Source organism: Carica papaya, chromosome 3 (genome assembly GCF_054855325.1).
Source record: "Carica papaya isolate Zhongbai chromosome 3, ASM5485532v1, whole genome shotgun sequence".
Classification (NCBI taxonomy): Eukaryota; Viridiplantae; Streptophyta; class Magnoliopsida; order Brassicales; family Caricaceae; genus Carica; species Carica papaya.
The window spans coordinates 21686461-21707821 of NC_142311.1; the positions used below are offsets into that span (position 1 = coordinate 21686461).

The 21361-nt window shown below is 35.4% G+C and overlaps 1 protein-coding gene across 2 annotated transcripts; it reads right to left on the reverse strand.

The window, feature by feature from the left end:
• Positions 1-6604: 6604 nt before the first annotated feature.
• Positions 6605-19990, reverse strand: LOC110818499 (RING/U-box superfamily protein). Of its 2 annotated transcripts, none has more exons than XM_088216277.1 (8): positions 19514-19990; positions 19265-19440; positions 18339-18843; positions 17770-18254; positions 17240-17434; positions 16989-17143; positions 15308-15418; positions 6605-6832 (listed from the first exon to the last, which is right to left on the reverse strand). In XM_088216277.1, the coding sequence occupies exons 1-8, from the start codon at positions 19587-19589 to the stop codon at positions 6772-6774; spliced, it is 1764 nt and encodes a 587-aa protein (XP_088072403.1). In that variant the 5' UTR covers positions 19590-19990; the 3' UTR covers positions 6605-6771. The 2 variants fall into 2 exon arrangements, with proteins under 2 accessions (XP_088072403.1, XP_021903091.2); XM_022047399.2 differs by having other exon boundaries at positions 17770-18266.
• Between the last annotated feature and the right edge of the window lie 1371 nt (positions 19991-21361).

Below are 21361 nucleotides of genomic sequence, written 5' to 3' on the forward strand. Positions count from 1 at the left end.
TATTTATCTTTAGAGATGGAAGTTGCAACGACTTCGTGAAGCATGACATGAAAATCTTAGCATTTCATGATTTATTTGATTTTCTTTATTATCTAACATGATGTATGTTTGGTTTGTTCATATTAATGTACTATTTTCTTAATAAATAAATTATTTTCATAATGTAAGATTGGTCTACGAGGTGGCCAAATGGTAAGATTTTGAGTTAAATAATTCACCTTTAAAACCTCACGATGTTAATTTAATACTATTTTTCTTACTGAGCATATGGAACTCGATCTTTCCATTTCCTCCTAGATGAGGAAGAAAATGAGGAACTGCACTGACTTGCCCTTGGAAGTCTATGAGGATCCTGTGGATCCACAAAATTTAAATGCATGATTATTTCCACACTCTAATGAGTCTAATAACATAGGGAAAGAAATGGTATTCCTTTGTGTTTTGTGTTTTTTTTTTGTATTTTGCAGCATTTTAGGCCTCAGTTATATGTATGTAATTGGAACTCATTTATATATATTCATAACGGATTTGTATTAATTATTTCGCTGCATAAAATTTTATCATGCACTCATTATTGTGAATCTATATCTGACACCCATTTACCTTAATTAGCATTTGGGATGTCATAGATGGTATCAGAGAAGAATAATTATGGATCAAATCCCTTACACTGAGGCCTTAAATAGAAAAAATCCTTTAGAGTACCTAGGCAAAATAAGTCCTTTTTTAAATTAGACCATTAACTCGTGTCTTCCTTTCTCTTGTTGGAATGACACGAGTAAGACCATACATAGAGCATACTAAGCGACCTGAAGCCCCGCATCACCCGATCAGGGTTGAATTTGTCGAACTCTTCTAAGTTATCCAAGGATTAACTGCAGTTGTATGACAAAATCAAGCCAACCTTTGTCCATCTCCTACCCTTGAATTCTGAAACACTGAAAGATCTATTTTCTACAACATAGCAGAGTTTAATAAATTTAGACCCCAACACTTTAAAGGTGGCCCTAATCTCTTAGTAGCCAAAGCCTGGATCCTAAAAATAAAGAAGATTTTCTCTATCCTAGACCTGATTGAGGAATAGAAAGTTCCCCTTGCAGCCTTCATGCTAAACAGCAAAGTAGAACACTGGTGGCGACTTAAAAATGAAGTCCTGCCTACCCCTACCACTTGGAACGTTTTCATGGATGCATTTGTTGATAACTTTTTCCCTGTCTATTTTCAGGAAAAAAAAGATGAGAAATTTAGGACCTTTGCCAAAGGAGTCTGACGGTTGCCTAATATGCAGCCCGTTTTGTTCAACTGTCTAGGTTTGCCCCTCTAATGGTCACTCCCAAGAGTCGAAAAGATAGAAAGGTTCTCAAGGGCCTTCGTGCCGACATCTACGACTAGGTTGCGATGCTGAGACCCAACTCATATGCAGAGGTGCTCAAACATACCCAGTTGGCCGAAGATCTCTTCTCGGACAAGCACCAATGCATTGTCAGAGTCCATACCCAACAACAACCTCAACAGTTTAGGAGGAGATTACCTTACCCATTAAGTAGCCAACCTGATAAATAAACTAGAGTTACCCTTCCCCCTGCTTTGCCTCTGCCTACAGTTCAACCTGTCCAACCAAACCAACCATGTCAGTATTGTGGTCGCTCACATGGTAACCTACCCTGTCAATGTATTAATAATGTCATTTATCTGTGCAGAAGCACCCAGCACCTTATAAAGAACTGCCCCCAATGACCAAAGGATGCAACCCGGCCTATAGCACAAGGTGGCGTGTACCACTTGGATGAACTTAGTGCTCTTCCTACTCCTGTTCTTATCCAAAGTATGCTTTCAATTCATGACTCTTCTGCCAAGGCTCTGATCGATACAAGTGCTACTTACTCTTTTATTTTCTGTACATTTACTTGATTTTAAACCAGAACCTTTGGTAAAAATATTAATGGTAGAAACTCCCTCTAGGGGACTACTAGAGGCTCATTATGTATATAAAGATTGTAAGATAAAAGCTTCAGGAATAAAGGTATTTGTAAATCTGATACTGTTAGATTTTGTAGGATTTGGTGTGATATTAAGAATGGACTGGTTGAAAAAGTATAGAGTTATAATCCATTGTGAAAGTAAACTTGTAACTTTATGGTCTCTAAAAAAGGAATAAAATTTTTGTTATTATTTTCCTAACCGTTAAATGAATAGAAATATAGGTGTTGATCTTGTTGTGTGTACCATACTAATTGTTTACAACTTTCTGAATATCTTTCCTATCGAACTTCTTAGTCTACCTCCCCTGCGAGAAGTAGAGTTCTTAGTTAAACTACTGCCCAAAATCCAGCTAATCTTAAAGCCTACCTATCGTATGGGTCGTGTGAAGCTAACAGAGCTAAAACATCAGCTTTCTAACTTTATTACCTAGAAGTTTATTCAACCTAGTCATTCTCCTTGGAGCGCTCTGATGTTGTTCGTGAAGAAAAAATATGGTTCTCTCAAACTCTGTGTGGATTATCAGGAACTCAACCGAGTGACCGTTAAAAACAAGTACCCCTTACCTTAGATTGATGATCTCTTTGATCAACTACAAGGAGCCACAGTCTTCTCTAAAATTGATCTCAGGATAGGATATCACAAGTTGAGAGTTAAAAAAGAAGATATTATAAAGACCACCTTCAGGTGTAGGTACAGTTCGTACGAGTTCAGGGTAATGTTGTTCAGATTAACCAATGCCCCTGCAACTCTCATGGACCTAATGAATAGAGTTTTTCAACACGCACTAGATCAATACATCATCGTTTTTATTGATGATATCCTAGTGTCTTCCAAGAGCCTTGAAGAACATGTAATGCACTTGACTAAAGTGTTGGAGACTCTTTACCAGAACCAACTGTATGCTAAATGGAGCAAATACTCTTTCTGGTTGGATTGAGTTTCCTTTCTCGGTCATGTAATTTTAAGTGAAGGAGTTTTTGTAGACCTGTCCAAGTGGAAAAAATAGTCAATTGGAATCCGCCCACCAATGTGACTAAGGTACGTAGTTTCTTTACCTTGGTAGGTTATTACCGACAGTTCATTGATGGATTCGCTAAGATTGTCACCCCACTGACTTGACTTACCCAAAAGGAGGTACCATTCATATGGAATTATGAGTGTAGTGAAAGCTTCATGGAATTAAAGCATCGCCTCACCTCTGCTCCTGTTTTAATCCTCCCTAACACTACGGAAAGATTTTAGGTCTAGTACTATGCATCTTATATTGGCTTGGGGTGTGTCTTGATGCAGTATAATAGAGTAGTCGCCTATGGGTCTCGAAAATTGAAACCTCATGAGCCAAACTACCCTATCCATGACTTAGAGTTAATAGTCATTATCTTTACCCTGAAGATATGGAGTCATTACCTGTATGGTCAAACTTTTGAAATTTATACTGACCGTAAGAGTTTAAAGTACATTTTTTACAGAAGGAGTTTAACATGAGATAGAGACGCTGGATTGATCTTTTAAAAAACTATGACTTACAAGATCATCTATCACCTCGGGAGAGGAAATGTGGTCGCTAATGCACTGAGTCGAAAGGAGTCTACTGTGTTGGCTCAAGTCATGGCCTCTAGTTGAAAATTGATGGACATTATGCAATTTCTCTGCCTTAACTATTATGGCAAATGCACATATTTTGCCCAAATCCGAGCCTTGCCGAATCTCTTTATAAAAATCTGGAAAGCTCAATCCACGAACCCAGAACTCACAAAGAATATATGTAAGTTCACTTCTAACAAATCTCCTCATTTTAGAATCTTTTATGATGGACTGTTCAAATTCTGGAAGTGAATTGTGGTCCTCGTGGCTATAAGGGAGGATGTTCTCAAGACCACTCATGCTTCTAAGCTATCCATCCATCTCAAAAGTACCAAAATGTACAGGGACTTGAAGTGTTAATACTAGTCGCTAGGAATGAAGAGGGATATAGTTAACTACTTCTCCGGATACCTTACTTGTCAGTGAATTAAGACAGAACATTACAGACCTGATGGTTTGTTATAAGGTCTTCCGATTACTAAATGGAAATGGGAGCATGTAACTATGAATTTTTTTATAGGGATTACCCAGGACCTATTCTGGTTAAAATACTATCTAGGTCATCATGGATAGACTGACCAAGACCACTAATTTTTTGCCCATCAGAATCACTAACTCCACCAGCAAGTTAGCTTGTTATATGTTGATGAACTTGTTCGACTTCATGGTGTTCCCTCATCCACTATGTCCGACTATGATCCTCAGTTTACTTTCCACTTCTGAGACAGCTTCAAAGAAGCTCTGGGGTCAGGGTTGTATTTCAGTACCGCTTATCATCCCCAAATGGATGGTCAATCGAAATGTACGATCTAAACATTAGAAGACATGTTGCGTGTTTGTGCCCTCGACTTCGGTGATAACTAGTATGAGTATCTTTCCCTTTGTGAATTTATTTACAATAACAATTATCATTCCAGCATCGACATGGCCCCATATGAAACACTGTATGAAAGGCCTTGCCATTCTCCTAATTATTGGAGTAAAGTTAGAAACCAGCGCCATTTTGGACTAGACTTCGTTCAGGAGACTATTGAGAAGGTCACAATCATCCGAAAAAATTTAGCAACTGCCCAGACCATCAGAAGAGTTACACCGACAATCATAGGTGATCCTTGGAGTTTGTTGTGGGAGATTAGGTCTTCTTCAAGGTTTTCCCCTATAAGGGAAAGATGCAGTTTGGACAGAGAGGAAAGTTGAGCCCTAATTATGTGGGACCTTTTCAAATCATCGAGCGCATTGGACCCATGGCATACTGTCCCGCTCTACCCTGAGAATTTACGGGTCTATATGACATCTTAAATTTATATTGCAATATCAAAGTAGGATGCCATTTTTACCAGTATTGTTGAGGGCAAAAAAATTCCACTTTACCGCATGAACATACATATTGAATATCAATCACATAACAAATCCTCATGCACCTGAAAATGAAATTGTTATATATGGGTACCACATATCACATTCTACATATACTCGAAAGTAGAACAGTTATGTATAACACTTCCCAATCATGAAAAGGGTTCACCACGAGTGAATTTCAGCCACACGCTCATCCTCCCTCTCAGATACTAATTAAACAGATTTTTATGTCTTTTAATCTTCTTCATTCTTTTTCTATTTCCCAAAATTTTCTTAATGCTTAGTGTACTTTATACTATAGAACATTTTCATATTTGATTTATTTTCTATATTTCTATTTAGTTATTTATACTTAATTAATTTCAACTTAATTGCATATTAGTCCATATCTTCTTAATTAATTTATTTTGTCATTATATTTCCTTTAAAATTTTCATTTTGTTTTACTTATTTACTTAATTTTTCTCATGTTTTTATAACCTTTGGCTATTTTCAAAATTAATTCCTTCCATAAAATTTCTTTTTTAATTTTTTCTCTACAACTTATTTACTTATTTCATTTACAAATATTCCTTTACTTGATATTTTGATTAAAACACCTCGAAATAATTGATATTTCAGTTTTCTTCCAAAAACTTAAAAATCCAGTTGTACTCAGTGTCTTCTACTTATAACCATATATACACGTACATGCTCATTGATTCATACATATTCATATCCACATACACACACGTAGGTTCTGATAAAAATACATATATATACATACGTACCGATATATAAGCATGTACAATATACATATAGATAGTAGCCGTTTTGTCTTTCCTCGTACGCTTCCCCCACCTGCCTCTCCGACTTGTTTGATTGCAGTATAAACACACAAGAAATTCATATAATATTTGCAGAATAATAAATATGAGTAAACTGGAAGTTCTGTGAATTGAGTTTATTAGTTTTATTAATTTATGGAGTTACATTTTTTAAATAAAATTTAGTTTACTTAATTAATTTGCTCTTGCTTTAAACGAAATGTGGACTTGGTTCCAACACAAATTTTAGACTTTGGTGTCTAGAGCCATATATATATATATAATCAATCTATTCCTATTTTAGTTGAAAATTTATTTGATAATTTTATTATGATATAAATACTTATATAATTCACTCTATATTATTTCGTTACTTTGAATTGTTATTTATTTCTTATTCAAATAGAAATTATCAAATAAATTTACATATATAGAAAAAAGATCTTACAATTTGTTTTTGGCATCTCTTTATTGCAACATGGTTCCCCTATAGATTAATCTATAAAGTTTTTTTTATCCAGGGTATGGATCATGACTGGACATGATGTAAAGACATGTATAAAGGTGTTTGGATATTATTGTTTGTCACCTTTTGACATGTTTATTAATTGTGGAATAACGATGATCTTACGTTTGACTATTTCCAAAAACTTCACTAGGAGCTTTAGTAGTCTCTATACTCTTCTCTATATACTTTTCTTTATACGTCTTTTTCATCCTCAGTAGACAAACATATCTTCTGAGAGTAGTGATAGGATGTACCTTTTGGTTGCTCTTATAGCAAGCCTGACACATATATGTATATACATATACATATACATATATACATAATATGAAAGAACTAGGTATGTAATGCATGTTAAAAAGAATGCTGTCAAGAATAGCAGTTTATTATATTTTTCTAGGTGAAAGAAGTCTCATAAACAAACCTCTCCATTCATTCCCCCAAAATAATATCCAACCTTCTCAACCAGCTATAAAACCTGTGCTTTGCCTACATCATTACTTGACAACCCAACACTTAAACAACTCTTCAATGTCAGCTCTCTACGGCCACTGAATCAGATCGGCAAATGTCTCCCCGACACAGTGGGCATACTCTGCATCAACATAGACAAAGTTATTTTCTACTTTTGCATGACTCAAACAAAAATATCAACCGATAACCAGCTCTAGCTCGACCGAAAATTTCTGGCAACCGAGATAAGAGAAAAATACAAGACTAGATCCCCATGTTAAAGATCAACTTCAGCAAAATTTGTGTTGATGAAACAGGAAATGAATTTTCTTCCCCAATGAAAATGAAATATATATGAATTCATTTTGCGATAAAGAAAAAAAAATTAGGACTCAGGTCTACTGTAATAAGATATTAAGGAATTGGATTTCTTCTCGTCCAAACCAAAATAGAGTTAAGAGAGAAAAACAAGTACCACAAAGAACAATGGGGGTTAACTAATATAATATAATGGCTTTTTAAGAACCTATAGCTAAAAACATTAATTTGACACAGATGGAGTTAAATTATCATGCATCTGCTTCGCAGAAATAAAACTGAATTGACAATAAACAGAAGATGTTTAATCCAATACAACATTTCCATTTTTTTTTCACTTTACTGGCAATAAGATTTAGATTCAAGCTAAAAAGAGTGAAGTGCATACATTTCCCCTAAAATTCATTTATGGGGGTCTCTCCTCTTCATAATCCTATTCCCTTTATTCCAAATTACTCAAAAAGATCAAAAGAATTTAGACATTTCCAGTTTTCATTAGCAACAAGATTTGGATCTTCTTTTAGCAATAAGACCTCTTTCCCTATGACATAAAACAGCTAAGCAACTTTCATATGCTTGATGATAAGCACTTAGCCCTAAAATTTAGAGAAGTATTTAAGGATGAGAATGGTGGCAAGATAATAAATTAGGGTGAAGTAGGATTCTCGAGATTGAGAGCGGGAAGTGTCTTTTTGAGAAGAAAAAATTCAATAAAATCAATAGACAGAAAGGGGAGATCACTGATGTACTAGAAAAGGACAAAACAGAAAGTTAATTCATGTTTGTTACAGTGGCTAGTTGATCTTGTTCAGCCTTGATAGCGTTGTGAGGTAGTTCACTTAGTGTTCAACAAACCTAAAATGTCATTTTCTAATTGTTTTTCTGTTTATTCCTTAACCAAAATATATAATCATCTTTGTTACCATCAATGATGCTGCCACCATCACGACAATCAACTCTGTCACCACCAAACCATGGCCGCCACCACTACTACTGTCGTAGCTGCCACTACTACCACTAACACCATCACCTCTATTTCTACCACCACCACCATACTTTTTGCATAGGGATGTAAATGGATTGTTTGGTTCAGTTTGATTTGGCTTACACCCTATACCAAAATCAAATACTAAATTCTAAAAGCTCCAAACCAAACCATTGTACTATGACCAAACCAAAATAGTTCAGTTTGGTTTAATTTGGTTTAACTGATTATTGGAAACTATATTAACTTCTATCGTATTAACTTACTTTCACAATAACGTACCTTAAAGACAATATTTCTCATTAAATAAGCAAGTTATACATAGAACTTAGCAAAACAAAAAAAATGAATTACATATACATCTATTTTAGTTATTCAGGGAAAATAGGGTAGATATCTTAAGTTAATTCTCATTATATGTTGTTCTTAGTTATATGTAAAAATTTTGGTTTCAATTGCTTCCAATCTAGACTAAAATTTGGAGGGTCAAAAATCAAACCATTTTGGTGGTTTTGTTTGGCTTTTCGGTTTCCACCAAATAACTATACTCAAGCTGCTACCGCTGCCACAACTACTAGTCTGTTGCCGCTGCCACCATTATTATTAATATAAATTAAGAAAAAGTTAATGTGATCACTTGTGTTTTTTCATCTTCTTAGCCAATCGCCATGGTAGGTGAGAATACTATCTTACCCGACCCATATTACCAAAAATAACCTTGAAGAATTGCAGAGAGAGCTCTGTCAAGAAATCAATAAGTTTCGATAAATATTCCTCATGAAGGATAATTTGACCTTCAAATAAAATATATGTTTAGAACCAACTGTTTCTAATCCTAATAAAATTAGCTACAAAGGCTTCAAAGACTCTTCTACTACTTTCTCTCCATATGGTCCAAAAAAATTGCATTGAGAATAAGGGCAACAAACATTTTCTTGCTTTTATGGCAAACAAAACCAGCCCAGCAATAAGATCATCGAAGGAAATCCATTAAACACTTGGCTAATGCCAATAGGCAAAAGTCAGATCCCAAACCCTTTCTCCCTTCATGGCACCAAAGGAGTAAATATTTTAAGGTTTGTTATCTATGATGGGCAATGGACAATGATCATAAATAAGGCATCATGGGACTGTCACCCAAGTACATGAAAGAGAGGGAGATTACAAAAGAAAATCAGTCAAAATATTAACAAGGTTCCGTAGATGTTCTCCATTGAGTATGGGATGCCTTTTAAACAAACAAATTAAGTGTCGAACAAAAGATCATTGATTCTAAAAGGGCCAGATACAAGACCTTCAAAAACTCTTTTATTTCTGCTTCTCCATTTAGTCCAAATGATGGGGTAAGGAATAAGGAAGTATGATGTTTTTCTAGCTCTTGGTAGGTCCAATACCCTCAAGCAAGGAGATCTGTGGAGATGGAACAACTCACCATCCACTCAAAGATAGACAGAGACATAAACAAAGACAGAGATTCATCACAACAAAGACAAAGGAGGGCTATGGTTGACGATGATGCAATCTCTTCTCCATAAGTTACCAATAGTCAAAGTGATTCTGCAAAGGCCTCGTATACGAAAAAGGCCATGCAGCGAGAAGCTTTACATCTCCAGATGGGCTTCCAATAGAAGTTATCAAGGATCACATCAGACAGGAACATCTTCTTTGAACAAGTGAATTGTGCATGACTCAAGGAAGACCAACAATGATGAAATCTCATCATGCTCAAAGTAGTTAAGATCAAGCAAAAGGGTAAGTTCCAAGAAACACCTCTTTCATTCATCTTGTAACAATCACTCACTTTGGGCTCCTTAGATCTGGTTAGGCCATAAATGGTAGCTAATCTAGATTTTAATGCAAGATACCCACACCAAACACCCAAAACCTTACCCTATTACCAAGGTTGACTTTGAAGTTCTATAGAAGTCATATTACTATGTTCCTTTCTAATGCCCCTCCACAAGCTGGTACCGTAGACTTCTCTGTTTGATCCAACCCCTCTATTACAAGCCCATGTTTTGCTCCAATGACCTTTCTCCACATACAGCTATTTCAAGCAAGGAAACACCAAACCCATTTGGCCATTAGAGTTCTATATCCAGGAGACTATAGTGCATATTATTACAATTAAAGTACATCTTGCAATTTAAAGGTCTTAGATATTAATTTTTTTTTAAAAAAATGTCTTAGATAGACGCCTACTTTTTTTACAGAATTCTTAGTTGGTTTATGTTATATGTATGTCAATCAGCATTTTTATCCACTATGAATCTCAAACTCCCAAATATAAATTTATCTAGACGTATTTTATAAGAATGTGTAAATTTAGAGAATGGAAAAATTCTCTTCTTCTCTTATTTTTCCCTACGTAAGGTACCTATATATATATAAGTAGGGGATAAAACTTATTCCTAACAACTTAATGGGGATATGGGATAACAACTTTTGGTTAAGAACAAACTCTTAACCACTAGGAGGTTACCCTACAACAAATGGAAAAACAAGAAAACAGAAATACAACAAATCCCCTTTTTTTTATGATTTTGTACACTCCCTCTCAATCTAGTTTACATATATATTAAGTAAACCTAAATTGGATACAAGATCGTCAAAGGCCTTTTTTGGTAGAGCTTTTGTTAGAATGTCTGTTGTTTGTTGACTAGTAGGAATATGTATGAGTGTTATAGTTTTGTCTTCAATTTTTTCTTTGATGAAATGTCGATTGATTTCTACATGCTTGGTTAGATCATGATGCACTGGATTCTTGACTATACTAATGATTGATTGATTGTCACACCATACTTTCATAGGAGTGGTAACTGAAGTTTTTAGTTCTAACAGTATTCTCCTCAACCATACTCCCTTATATATTTCATGAGCAAGTGCCGGAAACTCAGATTCTGCGCTGCTTCATGATAGCATTGACTGTTTTTTACTACGCCAAGTGACCAAGTTTCCCCAGACATAAATACAATAGCCTGATGTAAACCTTCTGTCAGTTACTGATCCTGCCCAATCGGCATTAGTGAAGATTTCAACATCTCTGTTCATCGTTTTTTGGAAGAATAATCCTTGACCTAGAGTCATTTTTTGGTATCTCAGGATCCGATATACTGCACTCATGTGTTCCTCGATTGGTTGAGTCATGAATTGGCTCACTGTGCTAACTGCGAAACTGATGTCTGATCTTGTATGTGCCAAATAGATGAGTTTGCTTACAAGTCTTTGATACCTCTCTTTATCAACTGGCTTACCACAAACCTTGGATCCTACCTAACTGTTGGGTCCATAGGTGTATCCGCACATTTACATCCGAGCATTCTTCTCTCTCTCAGGAGATCTAAAACATATTTCCGCTGTGATACTGAAATTCCCTTCTTGGACAGAACTATTTCCATGCCAAGGAAATACTTAAGCATTCCAAGGTATTTAATCTCAAATTCTTTGGTTAAGAATTCTTTAAGTTTTTTAATTTCCTCAATATGATCTCCTTTCAAAATAATATCGTCAACATGCATAATCAAGATAGCTTTCTTACCTGAGACACAGTGCTTGACAAACAATTTGTGATCTGACTGGCTTGCTTATATACCACTCGTTTCACTGCGTTAGTGAATCTATCAAACCATACTCTTGGGGTCTGTTTAAGCGCATAAAGTGACTTTTTGAGTTTGGACACCTTGGGAGAGTTGTATATCATCTCAAGTCCTGGTAGAATTTCCATGTATACTTCTTTTTTTAGGTCACCATTGAGTAAAACATTCTTCACATCTAGTTGACAAAGAGGAATCAAGTTTTGAGGCTAGTGAAAGTAATACCCGGATAGTATTGTGTTTGGCAACAGGAGTAAATGTTTTTTGATAGTCTATCCCATAAGACTGAGTAAAGTCTTTAGCTACTAGGCGAGTTTTATACCGATTCACACTCCCATCTGAATTATGTTTAGTTGTAAAAATCCACTTGGATCCTGCTTGATGCGTTCCTAGAGGCAGTTCTGTTAACTCCCATGTTTCATTTTTTTCAAGTGTTCTAATTTTCTCTTGGATAGCTGCTCTCCATTCTGCTAATTGGAGTGCTTCATGGATTGTTTTTTATTCTGTGGGACTGTTATCTAATTTGCTCACAAATGCAGGATATTTTGAAGACAACTTACTAAATGAAATATAGTTATGTATGGAATGTTTAGTGCATGATCGAGTACCTTTTCGTAAAACAATAGGCAACTCAGTGTCAGTATCAGGAGCTATGACAGAGATCTCATTACCCGTTGAATTCTGGATGCTTGGAGCAGGAATTAATTCATGACAATGCTTGGTTGATTCAGGCACCTTCCCATATTGAATCTTATTTCTTCTAGTATAGATACGTAACTCACTATTAATTGCAGGTAATGTATTTTCAATTTCTGCTACAGACTTAGGCTCTTTGCTGATTGTAGTTTCAGGTAACATGTCAGTTTCTTCTATAGGCTCAGGCTCTAACGAAGATGTGTTTGGTGGTGGTGAGATATGTGGATAGATAGAAGGTGCGTTCATATCCCACAATTGATATTCTTGAATAAAATTCTCCCCCTAAAAATCAGTAATGGGAGAGTAAAGTTGATTTTTAAAAAATGTCACATCCATTGTATTGTAGAACTGATGATATCCAGAAAGAAACATTTGTATCCTTTTTTATTAGAAGAGTATCCAACAAAGATACATTTGAGGGCTTTTGGATCAAATTTTTCTCAGAGATAGGCATGGATATGAACATAGGCTGAGCAGCCGAAAACCTTGAGTGGAAGGGTGTTTAGAACATGAGATTTAAGGAAAGTTTATAAGAGGATGTTATAAGATGATTGAAACTGTAAGATACAGGAAGACATTCTATTTATTAAGTATGTAGCTGTGAGTATTGCCTCTCTCCAAAAATATTATGGAATATGAGTGATAAACATGATTGATCGAGCAACTTAAAAAATGTCTGTTTTTCCTTTCGGCTATGCCAGTTTGCTAAGGGGTGTTGACACACGAGCTTTGGTACATAATACCTTTCTCAGTAAAGTATTTTCCGATGGTAGTTTCAAAGTATTCACGTACATTATCAGATTTCAACACTTGTATCTTGGTATGAAATTGAGTTTGGATCATAGAGTTGAATTTCTGAAATATTGGTCCTATTTCAGATTTTTCTCTCATGAGAAATACCCAGGTAATTCTAGTATGGTCATCAATGAAGAATACAAATCACCTAGTTCCGGTGATGTTAGTAACCCCTGAAAGGTCCCCATACATCGCTGTGAATTAATGCAAATGGTTTTGACAATTTGTGTGCTAGACTAGGAAAAGAACTTCAAATCTGTTTAGAGAACTGACATACTTCGCATTGAAATGCAAGTAGATTTTTATTTCTAAAGAAATAAGAGAACAATCTTTTCAGATACAAGAAATTTGGATGTTTTAGTCAATAATGCCACAACATGATAGCATGGTTATAACTTACAGAAACAGGGTTTGCACACACTGCATTGTGAATTTATCTTCTAGTAGGGGAAGTGTCAACTTGAAGAAGGTACAGTCCCGAATGCATTTTACCATTGCCAATCGTCCTTCCCGAATCCAAGTACTGAAATTCACACAAGTTTGAGACAAATTTAGCAATACAATTAAGGTCCCACGATAGTTTGCTCATGGATAACAAGTTACAATCCAAGTTTGGGATATAGAGAACCGAATGGAGGGTCAAATATGGTGATAAAACAATAGAACCCATTCCTGCCACTTTAGAGATTGACCCGTCGGCAATTTTTATGGTAAATCTCTCCCTACAAGGACTGTATTGTTGAAATAATGACACATCACCTGTCATGTGATTTGCTGCCCTGAAGTCTACAATCCACATTTGTCTTTTTGTGGAGTAAGCTGAAAAACCAAGCAGAGTTTTACCTTTGTGTGTTACTGATGCATTACCAAGGTGATTCTTCTGAGAAAACATCTTTTGAAGAGCTTCCATCTGCTCTGGACTGAATAGATTGCTTTCTATAGGAATCAGGGGTGTGTCTTTAGAAGTCACATGGTTTCCATGGTGGTCATTGAAGGCTTCAAATTTTGAGGGTTTCCTGTCACCAGGTTTTCCATGGAGTTTCCAACACTTCTCGTGTAGATGGCCTGGTTTCTTGCAGTGATCGCACCATGGACGTCCTTTCTTCCCACAGGAATCATACATTCGGGTTGTAAGTGCAGAAGCATTTTCAGTCATGTGAGTGGATTGTGTATCTCCTCCCATCATCACTATCTTTCGACTATCTTTTCGGCGAATCTCGGAAAATACTTCTCGAATGCTCGGTAATGGTTTGTTCCTAATATCCGTCCTTGCACCTCATCTAGATTTTTATTTAGTCCCATTAGGAACTTGAAGATCTTTTCTGCTCGATAATTGACTTGAAAACTTTGGCATCTTTGGGACAGCTCCAATGGTGTTCTTCAAACGCATCAAGCTGCCGCCAATTTCGAGTGAGACTGTTATAAAATTGAGTTACCATTAAATCACCTCGTCATAGATCATGGAGAATGGATTCGATCTCGAATATGGCCGATGTATTGTCCTTACTGGAGTAGAATTCCCGAGCAACTTCCCAGATTTCACGCATAGTTTCATAGAGTAAAAAATTCTCTCTAATTTCAGTGGTCATGGAATTCACTAACCATGACATAACTATGCTATTTTCGATCTTCCATGTTCGGGCATTCGAATCATTAGCTGGTGGTTGTACGATTTCACCGGTGAGGTGTTCATCTTGGCCTTTTCCCCGGATAAATAGCAACACTAATGATGATCACTGGAGATAGTTGTTGCCGTTTAATTTGTATCCGGTAATGAATGATGAAGTCTGTTCATCCAGTCCGAGGTTGATGGGTGTAGGAAGATAGGAACCGAGGAAACCTCGGGTGGAGAAGATGGTTGCTCATCTGTGGCTATCTGAAACTTCCGCTCAGTCGGGATGATGTTTTTTTGGATCAGATCCACTCTGATACCATGTAAATTTAGAGAATGGAAAAATTCTCTCATTCTCTTATTTTTCCCAACATATGGTACCTATATATAAGTAGGGGATAAAACTAATTTCTAACAACTTTTGGTTAAGAACAAACTCTTAACCACTAGGAGGTTACCCTATAACAAGAGAAAAAACAAGAAAATAGAAATACAACAAATCCCCTTTTTTTATGATTTTCTACTGAATAAGAATACAGGTAAAATGGAAAGAATAGAAGAATATGAAAGCAAGAAAAATACAACATAGCAAATGCAACAAGCAATTCCACTTCATACCTATGAATCTCCTTAAGCCACTTATCTACACAAGTTTTGTGAAATTCATGATGGCAAGGCAATATCCGCATGGAATCGCCATCTTCATACTCCACTAGGCATATGTAACATCTGGAAAAGTAATTAAAAGATTACAACGTGAAAAGGATCATAAGTTACCAACAAGGATTAAAACTTCATCTAGCCTTTTGGGGATGTAACCCCCTTACACAGGGTTAAACATGGTTGAGTACCCCACATCTAAGAATCAATCTTTTTCAAATTAAGAGGAATGTCAGATGCAGATGAATTTTTGTATTTAAATTTATATTTAATGTGGATTGGTGGCACCTCCTAGGTACCTAGTGAATAAAAATTTATTTTTCAATATGCTACCATCCTGTCAAGTATCATGAAAATGTAAAAAACTCGAATAATAATTTATTATTCTATTAAATAATGTTCTGCCATCTAGTCAAATACTACAAAATCTAAACCAGTCATATAATTTCTTATAAATTCTTTATTAATAGAGGTCCTCTTCTTCAGAATAAGTTCTTCATCGGGCATGGTTGAATCATTAACAACAAATGTCTTGTTCGTTTAGGAGAAAGAAAAATAGTATTCTTGTTTTCTCAAAAATAAAACTAAAATTTAGATGATCTTACAAAGAAAAAGCCCACATAGTATGTTAAGGTAGAGAAAAAAACAGAGCATTGTTTAACATGTCATTGGCCATGTGCCTATTCCAAGAAACCACCTACATATTTTTTGATGACTACAAAACTGAAATATCATATCAGGGAAGAAAACCGATAACTACCAAGAATTTTCCTTTACAGACAAAATAGAAGAAAACCCAAAATTACAAGAATAAACCACAACTCATATATCTTAGTTTGTGGCACATTTGGTTCACTGTTTAAGGCAGGAATCATGTCAAGAATATGATAACCACTATGTGATACAGATTCAATATAGTGTCTATGAGTTGTATTAGGAGCATTTTATAATTGTGATGACTAAAGAAGTTATAATCCTGATTCAAGACTGGGTCACGGATCATAAATCGGGATGATAAGAAAACTGTAAAATAATTTCAGTAGGTTTTAGACTAATTTAAATATATATAGTATGTCTGAGATTGGGTATAAAGAAAAATTTTATTATAATGTCAATAATTAAGAGGTTTCTAGAACTATTTGCACGAAATTTTATAATTTTTTCAAAGTGAATAATATGTAACAAAAATTAAAATATTACTTTTTTTTTAATTAAAGTAAAGCTTAATTACAAAAATGGTCGTTGCAGCAATCATCATCAATATTGGCACCACTATTACTGTCGTAACAACCACTACTACTACCACAACAGTTAATAAAAAGATACGTTGTACTACCTTACTCATTTCCTTAGGATAAGAATCTCACTCGTTGGTACTTATCCTACCCTAGCTTGCTACCTTCCATGGCCCTACCCACTATGCTCAGGTGCCAAATGTAGTTTAATTACACAAGAAGCCATATCACCTATAACTATTACAATAACAACTTTCATTGAGTTACTATAACCAGAATGGAAAAAAATTTTATCGAAGGATTGTAGAAATCTCCAAATGTCCATGAAACAAAAGAAATAAAATACTCCATAGTTATAAAAATTTAGCACATGGATGCGAAATAGTAAAGATATCAATACTTACTGCGAGACCTCTTCATTTTGATGTCTTTGTGACTTGGTGTATGATTTGACAGGTAATGAATCGACAACATTGTTAGGAGCAGGGACAGATCCAATTGAGGACACAGAAGGTCGGGAAGATAAAACTACAGATTGCTGGTGAATTTCATCCAGAACCTAATGAAAATGTGGAAAGAAAATCAACAAAATAGGTATTTAAGGAACAAGAAATGGAAGAGTGATAGTATAAATGCAATAATGCATCAACTTTACCTCAAACAAAGCTTCAGCTAGCATAACAATCCTTGATATGCTAGCCCTAGTGCTACTGTCATCATTCAAATTGGCATCACGATTATTTGAACGACATGTGCAACGACCTCTTCGATGTTGACCAGATAATATACAAGTTCTCTCATGACCAGAGAGGTTTTCGAAACGACTTCCCAAACGTTGAAGAGCACGAACCTACATTAGTTGAACCCCATTACTGGTTTCTTTTGCATATAACAGGGCATGTAGAATGAGAAAAACAAAATGGGAAAGAAAAAGAAACAAGAGCAGATAGTTGGAGTATAAAGGTTTCTTCTTTATAATTACAGCTAGAAAAGTTCCAGGCTGTGCCCTACTTGGGTCCAGTAGACAGGAAGATGATGGCAGTGCTAAATAGGTCAGAGCTCTTCAAAGCAAAGAATTAATACTATATGACATATAATATTAAGATAGATATCATTTTCAATATTCAAAATAGAAACTCTCAGAAAATCACCAACAAAATCTTAGATTGAGAGAAATTTACAAACCTGAGATCGTATTCTTCTCCTCCTTTCCAGGAAGTTTGATCTATGTTCCAATAGGTCATGATACCTAGCCTCCCTTGGACGAGGGGTTTCCCCATCATAACCTTGAATTCCAAAAAATGAGTCAGAGATGTTGGATGGCGGATGACCAGATGCAGAGGGGAAGGTCAGTGAAGCCCCTTCAGTTGCTGATAATCTTGTCTCACCCCTCAAGATCTGCCTCCCACTACCAAGACTAGCATCTCTAATTTCTCTCACCTGCTCCAAAGGATAGAATGTAAATTCAGATAGTGATGATCGTCGAAGAACTCTATCACGTAGTCTTCCAACACTTAGAGTTCTGCTAAAACGAACATTCCTTTCTACAGGTTCTCGAGCTCCTATCCATCTATCAGAAGTTCTAGTGTCAACACTATCCAAATCATTACCCGTTCTGGGAGAATTAAGGTTGACATCAAGCCCCATGTTGAGAGCACCAGTATCTCTAGCTGCATCATTAACTGAAAAAATTATCCTATTACCTTGGAAATGTTCTGTTAAATAGAATGATGGATGATTTAACTACAAATTACCAGAGGGGTTCCTATCGACTTGCCCAAGAGTTCCATTGCTTAGAGATGCAGGAAGTGAGTCACAGACTTGCTGAGTTTGAATTCTATCTAAAAAGCTACCTGCAGATCCTGACCCTATACTAAGACATTCTTCATTGTTCAACATTGCAAGACTTGTTGATGAACGACGATAAGATCTTGAAGATCCTAAACTGGAAGCTCTGTTTAGTCTCAAGCTTACATTACCAGGGATGGAACTAAACCGAGAAAGAATACGATCTGCAGTGCTCAAGGATTGAGTAGAAGAAGCTTGGGCAGAAGTGCTACCAGTTCTGGAGGCAGTAGTACCTATGCTTGCTTCACCCCAACCATCAAGCTCGTCATTGGAAGATACACAAGGCTCCCCATCAGAGTTTTCAACTTTAACTTTTCTGTCGCTATTTGTTTTCACCTCGTCTGGTTCTGTTTCTGTCTGTTCTGTACATGAAGGATCACTACCATTTTCTTTGTTTTGATGATTGCATACCTAGTATGGGTATGACACGCAGATCATCTCAGTTGCTGGAATAATGTCAGCAACTTCATTGCAAACACCAGTTACATATATTTACTTAAAAAACCACCGTGTTACCCGTAGCAGATTGAATTAAACAATCAAAACACTTAATCCAACAAACCCAACTAAAATATTTAAAAAATTTTGAAGTCACATGTAGATTTCAGTAAATTTAGAAAGCCCTACTCCTTAATGTCAAAATGCGCCATAGAAATGGATTTCCCACCTAAAAAGGAGTGGGGAAGAGTGAATATGTTTTGAAGTAACATCCATTTTTATCATGCAAACTACCAAAACTAAGAAACCTAAAACTCGAATCTTCAAATAAATTAAAGCTAAACCCACATTTGCCAAATAACAGATAAATACAAGATTCTAAAAAGTGATGGACCTGATCATCGTTGTCACTGTCACAGGATCTAGACGCGGTGCTAAAACACGACGATTGGAAAACCCTACTCCTCTTCGATCTTCCCCTCCGTCTACCACTCGAAGATGGTGATGACGACGAAGAGGATGACGATGACGAGCCGGAATGCGCCTTGCTCCCACCGGATCCCATCTCACCTGCCAATCTCTCAACCCTGAGACACCGCCAAAGATACACAATTGCCACAAATTAATAATATGCTTTCTCTACCTTCAAACAAAGCCACTCGTCGAATCTGCAGAAAGGAAAAAATAGTGTCCGAAGAAAAAAGTCCAGATCTTTGCATTTGAGTTCAAGAAGTGCCCATGAAATGTGAATCAAATTGCATGATAAACCAGACCCAGGAGTGCTTCCTTCTGTTGATTACTTGATAAAATTTGAAAAAGGGCCTAAACTTTAAAAACTTTCAGATCTAGAAACAGTGGGGTTTTGGTGTTTTTTTATAATGCTGTTAATTAATGTGTAACAAATGAAATGTTAAAGTAAAGAAACCATCGAGGTATTAGCTGAGGAAAGAGACGGAGCAACTAGCAGAGAGAGAGAAAGAGAGGTAAAAAGGAGTCTTGATGCGCAAGGGAAGATAGTATCCGCCATGATCGTGTGTAGTGATTTTATTATTGAAGAGAAGAAGATGGCCTTCTGGCCTCGTCGTGGCCACTGGCATTCCATTTTCTGCAAGTTTTTGGGGAAGAAATATTGTCTTCCAATTCTATTTACAACCACGTGGAATTGATTACCTGTACATTTTCCAATCAAAAGGCGCCACCTCATCATTGTCCTTTTGTTGCATGTTTGCATGGATTGTGTCTATATATTTTTTAAAAGGTTCAATATGATGAATTTTGTATCTTTTTTAAAATATTCAAATATTGTACTATAATATTTTTTATATTAAATTCATCATTTACTTCTTAAAATAAATCAAATAAATTCTTTATTAACGACATTTAACACTGTTAATTTATGATTGTTGATATAGTTACATTATTTAATTTTTCATTTAATGAATACTAAGGTGGAGCCATGAAGGTGGTAGGTGGTATAAAATATAATTTTTTTTATTTTGTGTAGAAAAAATTTAAATTATTTTAAAAAATAAAAGTTAAATATTTATTATATTTTTTCTCTTCTTGTTCATGAAGTTCACAAGAGAATCCCTCCTCTTCTCATTTTCTTGACATTTTATACTCTTAATGTACCCTAAATTGATAGATCTATAAATTTTGTTTTACAGCTAGTTAGGACTAGAAAGGGAAGTAATAGTACATTTGTTATCGTAGATATATTAGGTAAAACTCAACACTTTATTACTTATCATAAAATAAATGATGTAACAAATATTGTTAACATGTTCTTTGAGGATGTTGTTCATTTGCATGGCATTCTTACAAACATTATAAGTGGTAGAAATGTTAAGTTTTCGAGTTATTTTTAACGTGTCTTATGGAATAAGCTTATTAATGAACTATTGTTTTTCTGCTTATTATCCATAAATTAATGATCAAACTGAAGTTGTCAATAAAACGTTAGGATCTCTTCTACGTGCTGTTATTGGTAGAAATTTAAAAACTTAGAAAGGATTGTTTTCCATTGATTGAATTTTTTTACAACCATAGTATTCATTCTTCAACATGTTTTTCTCCTTTTAAAGTTGTGTATGGTTTTAATCAACTCCTCTTAATCTAACACCTTCACCATTACATGAGATTTCTAATGTAGATGGATAATAGAGAACAGAGGTGGTTAAAATAATACATGAAAAGGTCTGACAATACCTTAAAAAGAAATATGAATTTTATACCTATAATGCAAACAAATGGAGAAAATAAGTGATGTTTGAACCTAGTGATTGGGTTTGGTTTCATATGAGTAAAAAACAACCTCCCAAATAAAGAAAATCCAATTAAATCCTAAATTGATGGTCCATTTCAAGTCTTGAAGTGCATAAATGAATTAGCCTACAAGATAAATCTACTTGTTGCGTATATTGTCTCTATTGCTTTAATGTTTATGGTCTTTATCCTTTTAAAGTAGGTTTTTATTCGAGAAAGAATCTTT

Coding starts and splice junctions, on each gene's coding strand:
- LOC110818499 (XM_022047399.2), bottom strand. CDS start 19,589: ATGCAAAGATCTGGACTTTTTTCTTCGGACACTATTTTTTCCTTTCTG. Junction 17,144..17,239: donor TAGCTGAAGCTTTGTTTGAG/GTAAAGTTGATG, acceptor CATTTTCATTAG/GTTCTGGATGAAATTCACCA. Junction 15,419..16,988: donor CAAAATGAAGAGGTCTCGCA/GTAAGTATTGAT, acceptor TTACTTTTCCAG/ATGTTACATATGCCTAGTGG.